The sequence below is a fragment of the Zophobas morio genome, unplaced genomic scaffold (genome assembly GCF_036711695.1).
Source record: "Zophobas morio isolate AGI-343-1 ecotype UQ-CSIRO unplaced genomic scaffold, CSIRO_AGI_Zmor_V1 ptg000024l, whole genome shotgun sequence".
NCBI classification, from domain to species: Eukaryota; Metazoa; Arthropoda; class Insecta; order Coleoptera; family Tenebrionidae; genus Zophobas; species Zophobas morio.
In genome coordinates, this window is record NW_026972129.1 from 9617884 (window position 1) to 9636559 (window position 18676).

The 18676-nt window shown below is 31.5% G+C and overlaps 1 protein-coding gene across 1 annotated transcript; it reads left to right on the plus strand.

Annotated features, from left to right (window-relative positions):
- Window positions 1-6625: 6625 nt before the first annotated feature.
- LOC135135154 (pyruvate dehydrogenase phosphatase regulatory subunit, mitochondrial) lies at window positions 6626-18585 on the plus strand. Its single transcript, XM_064064151.1, has 13 exons — window positions 6626-7029; window positions 7080-7292; window positions 7345-7508; window positions 7560-7796; window positions 7854-7964; window positions 13131-13300; window positions 13352-13703; window positions 13827-13984; window positions 14035-14183; window positions 14233-14704; window positions 14766-14966; window positions 15030-15136; window positions 18357-18585. The coding sequence occupies exons 1-13, from the start codon at window positions 6785-6787 to the stop codon at window positions 18481-18483; spliced, it is 2706 nt and encodes a 901-aa protein (XP_063920221.1). The 5' UTR covers window positions 6626-6784; the 3' UTR covers window positions 18484-18585.
- The last annotated feature ends 91 nt before the right edge of the window (window positions 18586-18676 follow it).

Below are 18676 nucleotides of genomic sequence, written 5' to 3' on the forward strand. Positions count from 1 at the left end.
CTGAATAAATATTTACATTATGAATTTAAAATTTACACAAACGTCTTTTTATCATAGTAAATCAAATATAAACTTATATTTTTTAATAAAAAACTAATAAGTATGTTATTTATTACGTGTGTAGAAGCCAAAGTGGGATTTTTTTATTGTAATTAGCCTTCAATGTTCCACACTTGATTCATGGTCATCTAATGTTCGAAATGTGCGATGATTAATAAATAATAACATACGCAAATATTTTGTGCTCGTATTGAATGAATGACTCTTATTAATGATGTTGTCTATAAAATTCAAAATCTTTTAGTTGAAGTCAGTTTTATCTTCCTCGCGAGTTGAAAAAAAGCTCTAATTTTCTGAAGTTTCCAAGTGAAATAAGAACGAAAATTCAGTTTTTATTAGATTTTTAGTTCTGACAACTGTATTGCAGTAAAGTTATAATGATATTTTGCTACAAAATTAAAATTCAAATTTTAAAATTTTCGGTGTAAAATATACTTAGTTCAGTATACAGGTAGTTTCTTTTTTTTATTATTGTTACTTTCGTAATCCCAGAAATGATAACAGTGACTTATTAATTTCCACTACGAAAAAATAAATTAGTTAACACACAAGAGTAATTTGAATAGAAAGGAATTGAATTTTACTAATAAAAAATCCTTGCCCCATTAAATAGTCCCTTTTGGTTGAATATGTAGAGATGTTTTTATTGAACACATATGGTAACATTTTATTTCATGTAACACATAAAACTAACATCCATATTTGCTAAATTGATAGCAAGTTAACCAGTTTCAACTGTCATTGTTGTCTTCGTTAAAAATTAGAACCATTCGAAATAATACAGATTTACCTTTATAAACGACTATATGCGCACAGATGCACCAGACTGATTAAATTTCAAAGTAGCTTGAACTCCTTGACATGACTTGCAGTAGATAATAATTTTGATCATAATAATTACTCCATTTACTAAGAATACGGCTGGCTGATGTGTTACTTTATTACTAGCCTGTCGCCTTAGCATTGTAAAAGTGTTATTTTTTCTCTCAGACTGCATAAATGGTTTTTTCGGTAAGAAATGCAGGTTTCTAATCTCTTATTTGTTATAAACTTTTTTAACAATCATCTCTCTGATTATTTCAGAATTGTAATTTGTAATATTATGAAGCGATAAAACACTAATTGAATGTTGCTTATTCATCTACTTTAAAAAAACTGATGATTTAATTTCAAAATATTGTCAAGTAAATCTCAGGTTAGATGTGCTGTATAACGCCGGCTTTTTTCGTGATAAGACAGTAAGACACTATTAGCTGTGGAATTTTAACTAAAATTTCTTTATTGAATCTTCCAAAAACTGACTGGATGTTTAGAGAGAAATTTACTTTGCAAAATTTTAAGATGACGTCATCAGATTTGTGGTAGGGAAGAATGGGCAAGTGTTTATTAGTACTTTTCCCATCTATATGGCAACCTTAAATAAAGTACACTTAACATTTCACAGTAACCAGGTTAATAGTTTGGGAAATTTCTTATCTAATAAAAGCTCCAACAGACGGAAACTGGAAGCCAATATTTTCATATTATACAAGAAATATCGATATATGTACATGCTGAGTCACCAAGCGCGGAGTGCTCGATATCTCATTCATTATTAGAGATACAACAAAAAGTCAAAGACCGAAGTTGTACGGTGTTTTAAGAACTATGCTCTAAAACTATTTTTTTTTTAACCAAAAATGTTCTAAAATCGAAGTTTCACTGTCACGTTATTTAAAATTAATTACAACTCAGCACATTTGGATCTACTAGCGGGAAATCAGATAAGGCATTAAGTAAGCAGTAATTCTTAGGTTGAAATCAAAACTTGGAACATACCCACAACCCACCACAAATTTAAGAGTGTCAAAATAGCAAATACTAATATGGTGGTTGTCTCTATTTATCGCCAAAATAGAATGATCCAAAAAAAAAAAAAACTATGGTGGCAGTTGTATTTTTCAGTATAATAAAAAAAATTGTTTGAAACAGAAGCCAGAACATACAATTTTTATTATCCACAGTTATTACCAAAATGGCGTCAAGCAAGAAAAGGATGAGTGGTCTTACGCTCTAATGCAATGCATAGAATTGTAGAATAATTTTCAATAACCTCAAGAACGATACAGTCGTGACAGTAAAAAATCACTAGAGAAGTGTTTTTGTCGACCATATGTTACAAATAAATCAAATAATATGTATGGCATGCTGTAATTTTATAATAATTGTAATGAAATATTAAAAATGTTGGTTTTTAGGGATCAACAACTTATAATTACTGGAGGTTTTAATTTTTTAATCACAGCTGCACTTGCTTTTTTATAATAATTTTCGCAGTTTGAACACAACGAGAATTCTCATGTATTTGTATCAACAATATAGATAGCAACTAAAAGTTGGGTAATTTTATAGTAAATACTTCTCAATATACTAAATGCTCCAAAATCATTAACTCATTGTTAATATCATTAAGTCATTCATTGTGCAGTATTTATCGGATCAGACTGGTGCCAAATTAGATGTATGTACTTCTAAAAAATCCTACATCCAATGATGTGCACTTAATAAGCGATACGTGCTGATAAGCATGATACTACGTTTTGTAATTGTCAACTTAATCTAGATTGAACTAATTTAATAAATGCAGAAGGTTGAGAATTTGCATTAACTTATCTGTTACTTCATTTTTATTTTTTTATTTATTTATTTATTTATTTTTTTGATAATATACCATATTTCCAGATGTGATCACAAAATCGGTACAATAAAAAAATTTAAAAAACCACTTGTGATACCTACGCTGACAGTATCAAAAAATAGTGTATGAAGATTATTTAAGATTAAATTTAAATGTATTCAAATATAATTAAAATTTGCAAACTCACTTAATATGAACAAACATTCTTGACTGCTAAGTATAATGATAATCATTTAATTCTAACAACCAAATGTAAAAATGAGACAATTTGGATTGATATTTACAGTTTTACCCAAAAAAAATAAATAAATAAAAATTGTAAAATAATACAGTAAACTCATTTGATATACACCTTGTAAAACTTTTATGACTTAAGCGGTTTAAGCCAAAGCATCCTTATAACTCAAACTGGCTATTATATGTATAACTTAACTCAGTTCACAGCTCCATTATAGCATCAATGGACAGTAATAATCCTTGCGGTTCGGTTCCATAAAGCTAACAATAGTCGGTTTGACTTATTATAAGGGTGCTTTGGCTTAAGCCGCTTAAGTAATAAAAGTTTTACAAGGTGCATGTCAAATGAATTTACTGTAGTCTAGTTAAAAATGGTACATATTTTCTTGAATACCTATGAGTCATGCAGTTGAAAGCTTCACGAATATTTTTATCTGCTACCAGAGAAGTGAAATCTTCTGAATTTGAGATGATATATAGATAAAGAATTCATACAACAATCATACTCAAATAATGTGGATTTCTAATACATACTTATTATCTCTGACGATACTTGACACAGTGACACACTAGTTGCAATCAGGGGCGGCTGGTTAGGGGCGGCAGGGTCGGCCACGCCGTACCAGTCATTTTAAAATACTTAGTAAGCGTTGAAATTAGAAAATAAAAAAAGAAATAAAGTTTGAATGTACGTTAGGATAGATCATATATATTAAAAATATATTTTATTATATTGTAGGTACAAAATAAAGCATTTGTTGCTAATTTTAAATGCTGATAAACACGCTTTGCCGGCGAGATTTCGGCACGCCGTATCCAGGAATGCATTATGCTCGATGTTTCGACTTCGTAGCAGCTTAGGGTTTCATCGTTCTCTTTGTCTAGTACACTGTAGTAGACAAAGACCTGGCGGAACGTATGTTGTGCCAGGTCCGGCGAAATCCTCCTTCGCCGTATCCAGCAACGCGAATTTAGTTTTTAAAACGGTTAATATTTAAGATAGCTAACCAAATTACAAAACAATAACGGCTTCGATGTTCTTCAGTGCATACTATTTTTTTTTAATAATAATTGTCGATTTAATACATTTTCCTGTGTATGAATAATAAACGAAAAAAATTACATTAAATTATCTAAAATTTTATTTTTCGTACATAACTTAGCTATAACATAAATGCGCTTTTTCTGTATTTTTAGCATCTAAGCGTTTTCAGACATTTCAGAAACGAATTTAAAGTTTTAAATCATTTTAATTTTTCAATTATTCAATTAATTTATTTGACAATTTGTCATATACATTAAAAAAAATAAATAAATGTAAATGAAGATAGTTAACAGTTGGTACTTTTATTATTACTTTTTTTTATATTTTTTAACTGCATGTCATTATTTAATAATTATTATTTAATTGTGGATGTCCGGGGTCGGCAAGCCGTATAGCCGCCGGTCGACCCGGAACTCAGTAAAAATAATGTTTTCGGTAGTTCTCAATTAATGATAAAGCAGAACAAGTAGAATTAAGGATTAATAGTATTTGGAATCAAACTGACATTGTCAATTTCCTATAAAAAATTATTTTAACAGGTCGAAACATTTGAGATGTTTTGTACATCCTGGCACGTAAAATGTCAGTGGTTAATGAGTAGCAGCCATACATTACGAAAATATATAACACCAAGGTGTAGACTCAAAATATTTGGCCGACCCGAAATTTTGACCCACCAGCCGCCACTGGTTGCAATATTATAAATCGGAGAACTTACCTCGCCCTTGAAGGATATTCAAACAAATCCAGTTTTTTAGATAAATTATACTCCTAAAATTTAATTCTAGGAACTTTATTTTTAATGGTAACTCTTATATGCTGAAATGAGAATAGGTGTTGGCTACGTACTTACAAATAAACAAGCGTATATTTCAAGTAAGTTCTTTTAATAAATCCTTTAATTGGGACAATATATCACTTATATCCGTTTGGATAGGTACAGTATAATACCGAGGAAGTTTGGCCTCGTACAATAAATACCTGTTCATAACAACAACGCTTTGCTTTCAGAGTTTCCGGAAAATGAAGTGCTTAAGCCGTTTTAGATTTAATCAATAGAGTAAACTGTTTTTATTCAATTTTTTGCAACTGCTGTATAAACAATTCTAAAAGTTATGAACGCACTGGCAAACTGCAAATGAAGACCCATCATATTTTACAGGTATATTTTAAACAGAATTTATCCAGCAAAATTTTGAGATGATGTCATCAAGATTTTAGAGGGAATCCCTAAACAAAAAAACGTTAATTGGGGATTTATTATGTTTAGTTAAAGTTAAATCGTTTGCAATATTCAGAACAGTTGTTTTTATAGTTACTATTAAGGTAAATTACAAAATGTTGTTTTACATTTTTTTTTTTTTTCAAAAATCTCAACGTCTAATTAAAAACATGTTAATAAACTACCAGTTCATATTCTAAGGGTTGTAACTTACACTCGAGGAATTAAAGTTGTAACATAATACTCTTACCAGTCATAAAAAGATGAAATTAGTAATTCGCCAAATAGACCGTATTAAGTCATAAAATTGTTCAGATAAATAACGTGTTAAGGAGTTCACTTATTCAGGGTTCGCTCTTCTGTTTATCAAGTTATATATAATTAAAGTTTCTGGATGTTTATACTTAAGTATTACATTTGTTTTGGGTCTAACAATTGTCTTGGACGTTTAATAATATTTTTGCGCTTGAATTAATTTATTTTTAAGAGCAGCGAGGAACGAGGTGGAGTTGCTCGGCTAATTGCGCCAATGTTAGCAGAAGGGTTTTTAGGGCGAGTTTGTCTGGTCGTTTGTTTTTACATTCTCGCTGGGGTACTTACCCCCTTGCGAAATATGCTGATCGGTGATCCGGCAGTACGCAGGACTGGTGGAAGATGCGGTCAATACGTAACAGATCTTGCGTTGCGAGGTTGATTATGTGTTGTGGTTCGTGAATATCGTAACACACAGAAAAGCTGAAAATTGAGGAGTTCTTTGATCTATGATTTTGACTCCCGATTTAGACTTTGGTTTCGTTCATATTTAAATTTGCTGCCACACATTCGTAATAACTTGTATATTTGCACCCAGTTACTTTAATTGAGATTTCTTTTTTCTTAGTTTTTTTTTTGTAATGTTGAAATACATATTTGCATTGGTTCGGAACATTTGATTTCATTTCATTTATATTGCGTCAATGCATTGGAAATAATTATGTAACTAATGTTATGTAAAAAAATGCACACCTGAAGTTCCAAAATATGTAGTTGGAATCATGAAGTTTATGAAGACATTGGGTAACCATTGGGTTTTCTTCTGAGTAGCATAAGATATTTAACTTCTCTTTTTCAGTTAAACCATAATTTGTTGTTTTTGATTTTACACAGTGTAGGTAAACTTTGTTTAATTTTTTTTTAATATTCTATGACAGTTCAAACAAATTGACTTTTTTTAATAAAGGAGTCTTATTTATTAGGGATTAGGCCATATCCGACCATGATCCGACCTTTAGTTATTGTTATTAGCATATGTATTACACTCACGCGTATGCGTACGGATCAATGAATGTCACGTCGACTGTATTTATTTTTTGCACGAAAAATGAAAATGCTACTGTATACTCTATGCGACCTTGATTAGACAAACCTAAATATAACCTCAAAAACCAAGCTGTGAGAACCTACGCAAATGACAATAATTTAAGTATAATTTCCTGTTGATCATAAGATTTCCTCCTAAATTCTAATGAAACTCAGCTAAAAGCATTCAGAAACCGAACACATAATGTGGCGTATGTTCCAAAGAAATATTTATCATTTAAAAACACCAAGTGGACGTCTTATATCTTCAACTGCAGTTTTAAAAACAGAAAATGTTTACGACGTTGAGGGTGGGCCTCTGGAAACCATTGTACCCCCACGACATGCAAAAGTGGTCGTGTGTGGTGGAGGAGTCATGGGTGCATCTGTAGCATACCATTTAGCCAAGTTAGGTTGGGGTTCCGAAACTGTATTAATAGAACAAAATAGGTTAGTTAACTAAAAATTATTGCTCTTATTATTTTGCTATTATTTTATAGGGTTGGCGGAGGCACAACATGGCATTCATCAGGTCTTGTAGGAGTGTTTAAGCCAAGCTTGTCACAAGTGAAACTAACTAAATCTAGTGTTGAATTATATAAGCACCTTGAATCTAAAGGATTGTCGACTGGTTGGAAGCAATGTGGAAGTCTTAATTTGGCAAGAACTAGAGATCGAATGACTGTTTTTAGGCGAATGAAAGCACAATCAGTGTAAAAGAAAATAATTCACTCATTATTATATTTGTTTATAAGTCACTTACAGGTCTTGGAAAATTGACTGTGAATTATTAACACCACAAGAGTGCCGTGAAAAGTGTCCACTTTTAAATGTAGATGATCTAGTTGGAGGCCTTTGGATTCCTGGTGATGGAGTAGGTGATCCCTATGAAACATGCATATCAGTTGTAGGGGAAGCATCAAAAATGGGTATATTATTTACTGACTTATTAAAATTATTATTGATATTTTTTATTAAAGGGGTGAAAGTTGTTGAGAATTGTACTATAACAAAAATTCATCAAACTGATGGGAAAGTGTCTGGTGTGGAAACTGATTTAGGTCCTATCAGTTGTGAATATTTTGTTAATTGTGCTGGGTTCTGGGCTCGAGGTGTGGGTCAACTTTCTGAACCTTATGTCAAAGTACCTCTACATGCTGTTGAACACTATTATTTACATACTAAACCAATTCCTGGTTTGGACTCGATGACTCCAGGTATTTGCTTAACAACTTAAGGTAAAAAAATAACTATTCAAATGAAATCAATTACAGTTGTTCGAGATCAAGATGGTTATATTTATTTTAGAGAAAACAAGGGCAGGTTGTTAGCAGGCGGTTTTGAACCTGTTGCTAAACCTGCTTTTGAAGATGGAAAAATACCAGGTGAGTTTTTGAATTTGTTATCATTGTTTGTAAAACTGTTGTGTGCCGATGTAAAAAACCCTTGGAGAAAATAATTACAAATGTTATTTAATAACAAAAATTGCTTTAGATAACCTACTAAGAAGTTAACACTTTTGATTGTTAATTTTTCCTTTTTTTCCAAAATTATTTCATGAAAGCAAATGAAACATTATTAACTTAATCTTGCAAAAACATTTGGTATAACTTCTTTTTAATGAAATTAAGTCACTAAAGTACAATAATTTTTCCAGATGATTTCATCAATTTTGTCAAAGAAATGATAAAGTTCTGTTAATGTAATAATATTTTGTAATACTTGAGTTAATGTTAACCTCTTGTCAAAATTTCGAAGGAGTTCAGTGCATAACCCTGAGATAGTTCAAATCTAATTTCTTCTTAGGGTAACCCCCGGGTAAATAAGGTTATATAAATAGAGATATACCGTTAAACTCCACGACGGCAATCTAAGAAAAAATTCTATCAAAGACAAAGTTTCAAAAAGTCATGGCTGTTGTAATCGTGTTTTTTATTCCTTTCTCAGTAATAATTAGTTACATCTTTATAAAAAAAATTTTTCAAAAATTTTAATACCAATTTTCCATGTAGAACAGATGTACGTACTTGGCCTTTTTTATTGTCACTATATTATTTATACGAACGTCTTTTTGTCTAAACATTTTTGATGTAAATTATTAGACACATAAATAATTGATCTAAAAGTACCTACTGCCTGTAAAAAAAATTGTAGATGTAAATCTTTCGAATAAAACGTAGACAAAAATTCTTCACAAACCCCAAAAAATGTAAGGGTTTTAATAGGAGTTCACATGGTTTCACAACCAGCCCAGTTCAAGGTTACTACCAAGCAGGCATAGTCATTTTTTTATGGACAATGGAAATTATTTACTAAATAAGTACCTACACCCCAGTTTCTACAAATTATATGAAAAAATTACTTAATCCATGTTATTACCATTCAATTGGGCCAACCCAAACATCCCAACAAAATTAGACATGCCAATAAAATTTGAAAACCCGGGAAAAATTCCAAATTTGGCCTTGAACTGTGATCGTCAACAAAATTGAACCCTGTTGTGGAAATCAGCTACAAAAACCTGTCCAGCTTTAAGAAGTGAAATCAAATAAAAAATCGATAAAAATATTTTAATATTACAAATTTAAACACGCAAAAAATGAGAAATCGTCATTAAAATAATTGGATGGTAATACCTGTGGTAATACTCAAATTATTATGGTATGACGGCAAATTTAAACTGTGGCAGTCGAGCAGAGAAAGCAAACTTGAGCGAAAACAAATCACGCAGCGTGAGGATGTATAGCGACAACGGCACGAAAGGCGTCTCCAGGTGATCGGACTTACTTATATTCAAATTTAAACAGTATGGTCTGGAAAAGATACGTTCAGAATGTTAAAGTAGTACTTGAAGAATTTAGTAGTAGTATTGATTGGTTAAATCATTGTGTTTTCAAAGAAATGGTGATAGGTGATATACTACGTACGATGAGAAATTGGGTGACAGAAAAGTCACTAAAAATCTGCGCGAAGAAAAGCGTACCATCCGCGCGAAATTTGAAATTTCAAACTGAATGCAATCTCAAGCGCTACGAAAAATAAGTTTTACATTACTCGAGAATGTTTGTAGTGAGTTTCGTTTAGGAGCCATAACTTTACGATACGAAAATGAATTCCATCGAGTTGATGTTTTTTGCTACAAAAATGTCTCTTAATAACAGAAAACGATCTATTATCATTATACCTTTGTATTCCCCTGACAATTATTGGAAATATCTCCTAGAACCGTTGCCAAGTTGCCGTTGATAGTAACTTTGATGGTCAACTTTTGCCGTATTTAAAGGGGTTGTAGAAAAAAAGTGGAGGATTACTTTTTTCTTGTTGTCGAAATAAGTCTACACATATTAAGAAAAAAAAGGCAAAATGTAGCTCCGCCCATACCCACCCCGATCTCAATTCTAAATTGTGACGAATTTTTCATTCGTTGTCAGTTCGAAGGGCGGAGCTTAATTGCAAGATCCATATTTGTCTACAAGAATGTACCATTTCAAACATGTTTTAAGTTTCTTGTTCTGAAAAGACGACTACGTATATTAAGAAAAAAGGCAAAATATAAGCCCCGCCCACCCACCCTATCTCAATTGTGATGATTTTTTTTTTAATCGTCGAAAGCCAAAGGAGCGGAATTTAATTGCAAAACCTTTATTATCTTCTACAAGAAATTACCATGTAAATCATGTTTTTGAATATGATGTTATTCAAAGAATACTGTGTACATATATTAAGAAAAAATTAAAGCCAAAGATTTAAGTCCTACCCATACCCGCCCTGATCTGAATAGCAATGAAGTTTTCATTCGTTGGCAAGACGTAGGGGTGGCGAAGTCTAATTGCAAAATCCGTATTTTCTTACAAATATTTACCATTTTAAACGTGTTTTAAGTTTCTAAGAATAAAAAAAATCATCACAATTGAGATGGGGTGGGTGGGCGGTGTTTATATTTTGCCTTTTTTTTCTTAATATACATAGAATTCTTTGAACAACACGATATTTAAAAATATGTTGTTAATTTCTTGTAAAGAAATAAGTATTTTACAGTTAAGCTCCACCCCCTTGGTTCACGGTGAATAAAAAAAATTATCAGAATTGAGATAGGGCGGGTGGGCGGGCTTACATTTTGCCTTTTTGTTTCAATATGTGTAGAGTTATTTTCACAACCTGAAACTTAAAACATGTTTAAAATAGAAAATTTGTACAAAGAAATATCGATATATGCAATTAGGCTCCGACCCATAATTGCAAAATCCATATTTTCTTGCAAAAATGTATCATTTTAACCATGTTGTGAAAAGATGGGTACATATAACTATTAACACATAGGCAAAATATAAGCCCCGCCCATCCGCCCCATCAAAATTCTGATGATTTTTTTTATTCGTCGTAAACCGAGGGGCGGAGCTTAATTGTAAAATCCTTACTTTTCTACCAGAAATTACCTTGTGAAATTGTTCTTAAGTAATCGTGATATACAAAGAAAACTAAGACCCGGTTTATAGAAAGCGAAATTAAAGTTAATTCGCGATTAACTTTTAATTGAAGTCTGTTCATACGCAAAGTGCATGTTTTAACGTATCATGGGCTCATATTCCTCATTTTAATCCTGTGCTAAATTAATCGAGAATTAAATATTTAATTCGCTTTTCAATAAACCGGCCCTAGATGTATTAATATTAATTAAAAAAGAAAACCAAAAGAGAAGCCCCACCCATCCGTCTCGATCTCAATCGTGATGAATTTTTCATTGGTTGTCAGACCGAGGGGCGGACCGTAATTGCAAAATCAATATTTCCCTATACAAATTTACCATTTTAAACATGTTTTAAGTGTATTGTTGTGAAAAGATGACTATACATATTAAGAAAAAAAGGCAACCTCAGTAAGGGAACTTCAGTAGTTTTACATTTGTAACAGAGACAGCGATAGCGTAGGAATTTCAGCGCATTTTGTAGTGTTAGGTTGCTGCCAACTTACATGTCAACTGTCAAGAAATCCCAATCTCTCACCGGAACTACTAAACATATTTTTTTTATAAATTAATTTTGTTGTGTGTTTGAACATGTTAAAAATAAAGTTCCATTTTAATTCATGGACTATTCAAGTATATAACAGTCGGAAATCCGGTATTGCAGATAAATATTCACGTGAAAACGACTAGGAGAGAAAAACTCTCAATTTGAGTGTGTGTTCGCCATTCGATCCTATGCGTTTATTTCGCAGTTAAAAAGTTACCGAATTTTGACGATAGCAAAATGAGTATTATAATTACAGATGAAGGAATAAGCAAAGTGTAATTATGCCACACTATATCAAGAATTTACCTGAGGTTAAATTAAAATTATGCATTAATTAAAGTTAATGATTAAATCAAATATCTGTTCACATCGTGGTGGACCGAAAGTGAACCAAACATTACATAAAACAAAGCGCATATGGAGATAAACACAAGAGAAAAATACTAAATTCGGTTAAAATAAAAATCAAGCGGGTTTGGTACGCGTCCCATGTTTGCGAGAATCTCTCAACAATAAAATCTCCAAATTCAGATTGTCGAACGATGATACACGAGTAATAACAAAAAAAAAAAAAAAACAAATTAACCTCAGGTCTCCCCGATCCACGATGTTATTAATTTAACTGCTGAAAATTTTCAAGGTCCTTTCAAAGTGTATCAAAGATTAGTTTAAATTCCATAAAGGAACTATTATTAAATCTCGAGTGAGAAGTTATAAGTTGTGGATAATGTAATCACTTAATTGAAGACATCTAGAACTTTGTGAAGTGAAGACTGAATGAGTGAATTTCCGCCATGTGTTTTATATAGGAATACTCTCCATGATTGTTGTTAAATTGTATTAGAGCCATGAACAGTTAAAAATCTTTTTTTAGACATCCGATGAGGGACATCTATGATAGCCACGATATAATTAAGTTACAAATGGAGAAAAAAATTGCTTTGAGCGTATTGCATATCTGCTTAACTATTATACTGCAAAAATTAAAGGTGTAATCATTGATTAAATTCGAAACATTGGTACCAACCCTACAAAACTAAAAAAATTTCGTGTCAAAAACCCCTTTCCTATTTTCTGCCCTAATATCAATAAAATGTATTTATTTATCTTTCTGGAAAATTGATCACGTCATCTAAAAGTTAGTAGTACATTACGCTTTGTGATTAGCCTTACATAATCAATATTAAAATTAATTGTTATACTTACTTCCATTATAAATTGAATCATTTCTTTCTATTTGTCTGTAACAAAAATGCAGTAGCTTGCAGTTTAAGGGGAATCAGTGTTCTGAAATTGCGCAAAACATTAATGCATAATTGTGACCATAATCAGTAATTTTACGAAAGTTTGAAATTAACAGAATTAAACATATTTTGATTTGCTAAATTAAATACCGTCATTTTTGGTGCGTTTAATTCGATACGGAAAAGTACCAAGCTCCAACCATTTAACTGAAGATAATCGTAGTTGTTTTGTGTGTCTTCTGCAATTAAATTGAAATTGACAATCTAACAATTAATAATTGATTAAATACTTCAGCAAGCAGTAAAGAGAGATATCTGCCAGAAGACTGGGATCATTTTCATATATTACTTGAACAACTTCTTCACAGAGTTCCGCACTTGGGGTCGGCAATATTAGACCGTTTATGTAATGGTCCCGAAGCTTTTAGTCCAGATTGCAAATGGATTGTTGGTGAAGCTCCTGAAGTAATTCATACCAAGGGACTATGATCTAACAATAATTAATTCCAATTTTAGATAAGAAATTATTTAGTAGCCGCTGGAATGAAAACGGTAGGAATTTCTGCAGCAGGAGGTGTCGGTAAACTGACTGCAGAAATTATAGTCAACGGAGAAACTTCATTTGACATGTATGAATTAGAAGTCTCCCGCTTTCTCGGTTTGCATAATAACAGAAAATTTTTGCGCGATCGAGTTAAAGAGGTGCCTGGAATGCATTATGGGCTTTGTTATCCTTTCCACGAATTTCAAACTGGTCGAAATTTGAGAATGTCGCCCGTTTATCCAAAGCTACGTGAAGCGGGCGCTGTTTTTGGACAAGTCATGGGGTATGAAAGACCAGCTTGGTTTGATAGAAGACAATCTTCAGGCAAGTTTATTATTTAGAGATGAAAAAATCTGATATTTTGTAATATTGTGGCAGGCTTTACTTTTTTTATGCAGACGTGCAGATAATATTGATGAAAACTATATCATTGTGTTTTTCTTTTAGAAGGAGAATCTCAAGATTGGTCAACCCCGAATCGAATGGCGTACACAAACACATTTGGAAAACCTCCTTGGTTCGATAATGTTGCCGAAGAATACGCAGCGTGTAGAGAAAGAATAGGAATTAGTGACTATTCATCCTTCACAAAAATTGATTTATGGGTATGAAACGAAGTCTTCTCATGCTACGTAATTTTTGAATATTTATTTAGTCTAAAGGAAACGAAGTTGTTGACGCTTTACAATATCTTTGCTCAAATGATGTAGATGTGCCAATTGGTAGTATTATTCACACGGGAATGCAAAACAAATACGGTGGATATGAAAATGATTGCTCCTTGGCGCGACTATCCGAAAATCAGTAAATGGTGTCTAGGTACCTTTTGATTTCCATTAATCCACATTTTTAGTTATATGATGATAGCACCCACAATCCAACAAACGAGATGTAAAGTATGGTTACAAAAACATCTTCCTCCATCTGTAACGTTATCTGATGTTACTAGTATGTTTACAGCCTTAGCTATAATGGGTCCTTTTACACGAACTCTGCTCTCTGAACTAACTGATACTGATTTAAGTCCCAAAAATTTCCCATTTTTTACCTTTAAAATGTTGGATGTTGGTTTGGCAAATGGTATAAGAACAATGAATTTGACACATACTGGTGAATTGGGCTACGTTTTGTATATACCAAATGAGTTTGCGTTACACGTATACTCCAGATTAATTCAAGCTGGAGAGAAGTATGGCATTAAACACGCAGGATATTATGCTACGAGGGCATTGAGAGTTGAAAAATTCTACGCTTTTTGGGGACAAGATTTAGACACAAGAACGACACCTCTAGAGTGTGGTCGAGTGTGGAGAGTCAAATTTGATGTAAGTAATTTCTGTGATCACTTTATAATTTAATATATTTTATTATTTATACGCTTTACAGAAAAAAGTTGATTTTATTGGTAGAGATGCTTTATTGAAGCAACGCGAGGAAGGCATTAAAAGAATGTATATACAATTGATATTAAATGATCATTGCCATGAGACTGATCTTTGGCCTTGGGGTGGCGAACCAGTTTATAGAGATGGGAGATACGTTGGAATGTGTACCACAACTGGTTATGGATTTACATTTAAAAAACAAGTAATGTTTATAGCTTCAATAATATAATAGTTAAATTGGACTTGGATTTTTGGTGGTTTTCAGGTTTGTTTAGGTTTTGTTGAAAATCCAGACGAAAATGGAGAATTAATGAGAGTACCAAATGAGTATGTTCAGAATGGGGATTATGAAGTGGATATAGCTGGAATAAGGTCTGTATTTTTATAAACTAAATTACAAACATATAAATTTGGATACAATAAAAGACAACCGAAAAACTAGTGTTCAGAAGATTACGATACTTATTATTGTGGAACGCGTTGTATAAAAATTCATAAACAAATAATAATTGTTTGTCAAAGCAAGTAGGTACCATGCTTGTTTTGGATATTTTTAAAGAGTTACATCGGCTTTAATTGAATTTAACACAAACTGTTTTTGATGTAAAACTTTATTAAGTTAACATACATATATGGTACAGAGTAAAACAAGCAAAGTTAACCAAAAAGATTATTTTTAACCTTGAACACGTTTAGAACTACTATTATTTTGCTTCAGTATTAAGAGTAGTTATTAAAAATTATAAGGCGATGGAACACCCTTGCAAGAACATTACTTTTTTTATTGAAATATGATTTATGAACCCAAACATCCCGCCAAAATTATACATGTGTTAGATTTTAAAACCCGCGAAAAATTAAAAAATGGTGAATCATAAGGTTGGAAAGGAATCTCTAAATCAAAGTGCAAAATATGGAGGACAAATTGTTTAATCCTCCATTATTGAGAAGAAAAAACTGTTGAAATAAGCTGTTGAGGAACTTATTTCCAACATTTAAAAATGAAAGAAATCAAAAAAATGAAAAGTTGAAAAATTTTAAAATTCGAAAAATTGAAATAAGTATCTTCTACATACATACATACCAAGGTTAGTTAATAGTCTATTAAATGACTTTGCATACATACATACTAAAAAGTTTAAAATCGAGCATTCGAAACAGAAAAAAAATCGTAAACTCGAAAAATGAAAAAAAAAATCGTCAATACAAAATTTAAAAAGAAAGACCAAAAAACTAGAAATCGAAAAATTGAAAAATCCCAAAACTAAAATGTCGAAAAATTGAAACATAGAAATCGAAACATGAAAAGATTGAGAAAATGATAAGCCCAGAAATCGAACAATCGAAAATGAAAAATTTGAAATTGAAGCATTGAACTTAAAAAACCAGATAAATCGAAAAATTAAAAAATCGATACATCGAAATCTCGATAAATTGGAAAATCGGAAAACTTAAAATTGAAAAATCAAAAATTTTAAAAATCAAACAATTGAAAAAGCGAAAAATCTAAAAGCGTGATGTCGAAAAGTTGAAGAACCGAAAAATTGAAAAATCCTTAAACTGAAACATCGAAAACTTGAAAAATCTAGAAATCAAAAAATCGAAAAATTGAGAAATCGAAAAGTTCGAAACGCCAAAAATTGAATTATTGAAAAATCGAAAAATTTTAAGATTCGAAAAACTGAAATATCGGAAAATCGAAAATTTGAAGAATCGACAAAATTTAAAATTCTCAAACTAAAATGTCGAAAAATTGAAAAGCCGAAAAATCTAAAAGCGAGAAGTCGAAAAATCGAAAGATAGAGATACCGAAACATCAAAAAAGTGAAAAATCAATACATCAAAAAATCGAAAAACTGAAATATCGGAAAATTGAGAAATCGAAAAATAAAAAATCGAGAATTTGAAGAATCAACAGATCGAAAAATCTAAAAGCAAGAAGTCGAAATATCGAAAGATGGAGATATCGAAACATTAAAAAAGTGAAAAATCTAATATTTAAAAAACTTAAAATTAACATGTCGAAAAATTGAATGAAGAAATCAAAAAATCGAAATATTGAAAAATCCCAAAATTGAAAAATGCTAAAACATCGACAACTTGAGAAATTGAAAAACTGAGAAATCGAGAAATCGAAAGAGCAAAGAATCGATTTATAGAGAAATTGAGAAAAGGAGAAATCGAAAATTTCGAAATGCTAAAAATTTATTCAGCAAAATTTTGAGATGTCATCAATCTTTTGGGAGGGGCTAAAGGAATAAATTTTGCTTAACGATTTACCATAATTACGATAACAGTTTCAAAGTTATATTGCAAAATATTATTATTCAGTTTTAAATTGTTTCCGAAAATTCGGGATGTCTAGGGTGAAAATTCGACACGGATTCACACACCACACATTTTATTTTATCAAATTAAAAAAATATATAAATTTTGGAGATGACGTCAGGTGGTGGGGTTGATTCGCCAAATTTTAGTTAGCGTTTAATCATCTATTGTCTTTGCCATTTCTATTGAAACACCACCTGTTGATTTTGCTTAAAATTTAGCAATTGGTAACAGGTTTCGGTTGATTGACAACGGCTTTTAGTTAGAAAATTGTCTGAATATGAACGTTGCCAAATTTACGATTAACAAGTGGTGTTTCAATAGAAATGGCAAAGACTATATATGATATTCGTATTACACATACAAAATGTGACAACAATCGTTGCAGTAGTTTCGGAGATTACTTGTCTAATAAAAATGGATACAGACACCAGACAGACAGACGGACGAAAACGGGAGACCACTTTTTTCTAGAGGTCAAGACTTCAAGAGTCGTTGAGAAAATATGAAAGTGGCAATTCGTCCGATGGACTCGATTACTGTACTTCGTTAGCTCGGGAAGTAAAAATAGCATGCGCCAATTAAACACCACATGACCAGTCCACGACGTTATTAATTTGACTGATGAAAATTTTCAAGGTCATTTCTCTAAAAATAAATTTCGAGTGAGAAGTTATAAAGTGTGTTATAATGTAATAACTTTACATTTAAACTGGATTAAACTCGAATAAGTGAACTTTCTGCCAGGTGTTTTATATACATATCTACTTAATTGTAGTTAAATTGTACCTACTAGACTAAAACCATGAACAGAAAAAAATCTTAAAATGTACTGTGAATTTACAAAAAATAAAACCAAAATAACATGTGATACACAAATAATCAAAGTTCTACATATTTGAGATTAAAAAATCATTCATAAACCGATATTGCACCAATTACGCTCGGTGAGGAGGACTGTGGCCTCGAATGTGATTAATTTTTGTTTAAACAATTCCCCTTTTTTGAAATTCCTAACCAAATTAGACGTATCTTTAATAATAAGTGTTTTCACTACACTCACTAAACAAGAAATGATCCACTAATTCTCTAAACGCGCTAGATTCTAGAACATGCATGCGCAATTCTATAAGTTATTGAATGATTTTTCATATTTTTAATTTTTCAAATGCGGTTCCACGGGTTGTTTTTTTTTTGCTCTCACTGTGAAATTTAAACTTCAAGTTCAAGATACCATGATAAATTAATATCCTTTTTTTTTCAGGTATAATGCTAAAGTTAATATTCACTCACCAATATTACCTACGAAGTACCCAGATAAAGAACGTGACGTTTATCAAGCGACTAGAGATAAACATGATGATATTATTGTTGTGAAAGCCATCAAGTGAACTTTTTCTTGCCCATGTTTTCCTGTTTTGTCGGTCTCCGACTGTACTACTTGTAAATATGTGAAAATTAGCGTTTTTTTGTAAATAAACTATACATAGTTAGGTTGTTTTATTTTTAGATATTCATCCAAATACCCAATAGGTAATTTAAAATTTTGCTTTAAAACCACCTGTATGTTTGTAGAGGGGTTAT

Excerpts from the sequence above, each read along its gene's own strand:
- LOC135135154 (XM_064064151.1), top strand. The coding sequence starts at position 6,785 with ATGTGGCGTATGTTCCAAAGAAATATTTATCATTTAAAAACACCAAGT. Across the intron at positions 7,030-7,079 it reads GTATTAATAGAACAAAATAG|GGTTGGCGGAGGCACAACAT; the intron begins GTTAGTTAACTA and ends ATTATTTTATAG. Across the intron at positions 13,301-13,351 it reads TTGTTGGTGAAGCTCCTGAA|ATAAGAAATTATTTAGTAGC; the intron begins GTAATTCATACC and ends TTCCAATTTTAG.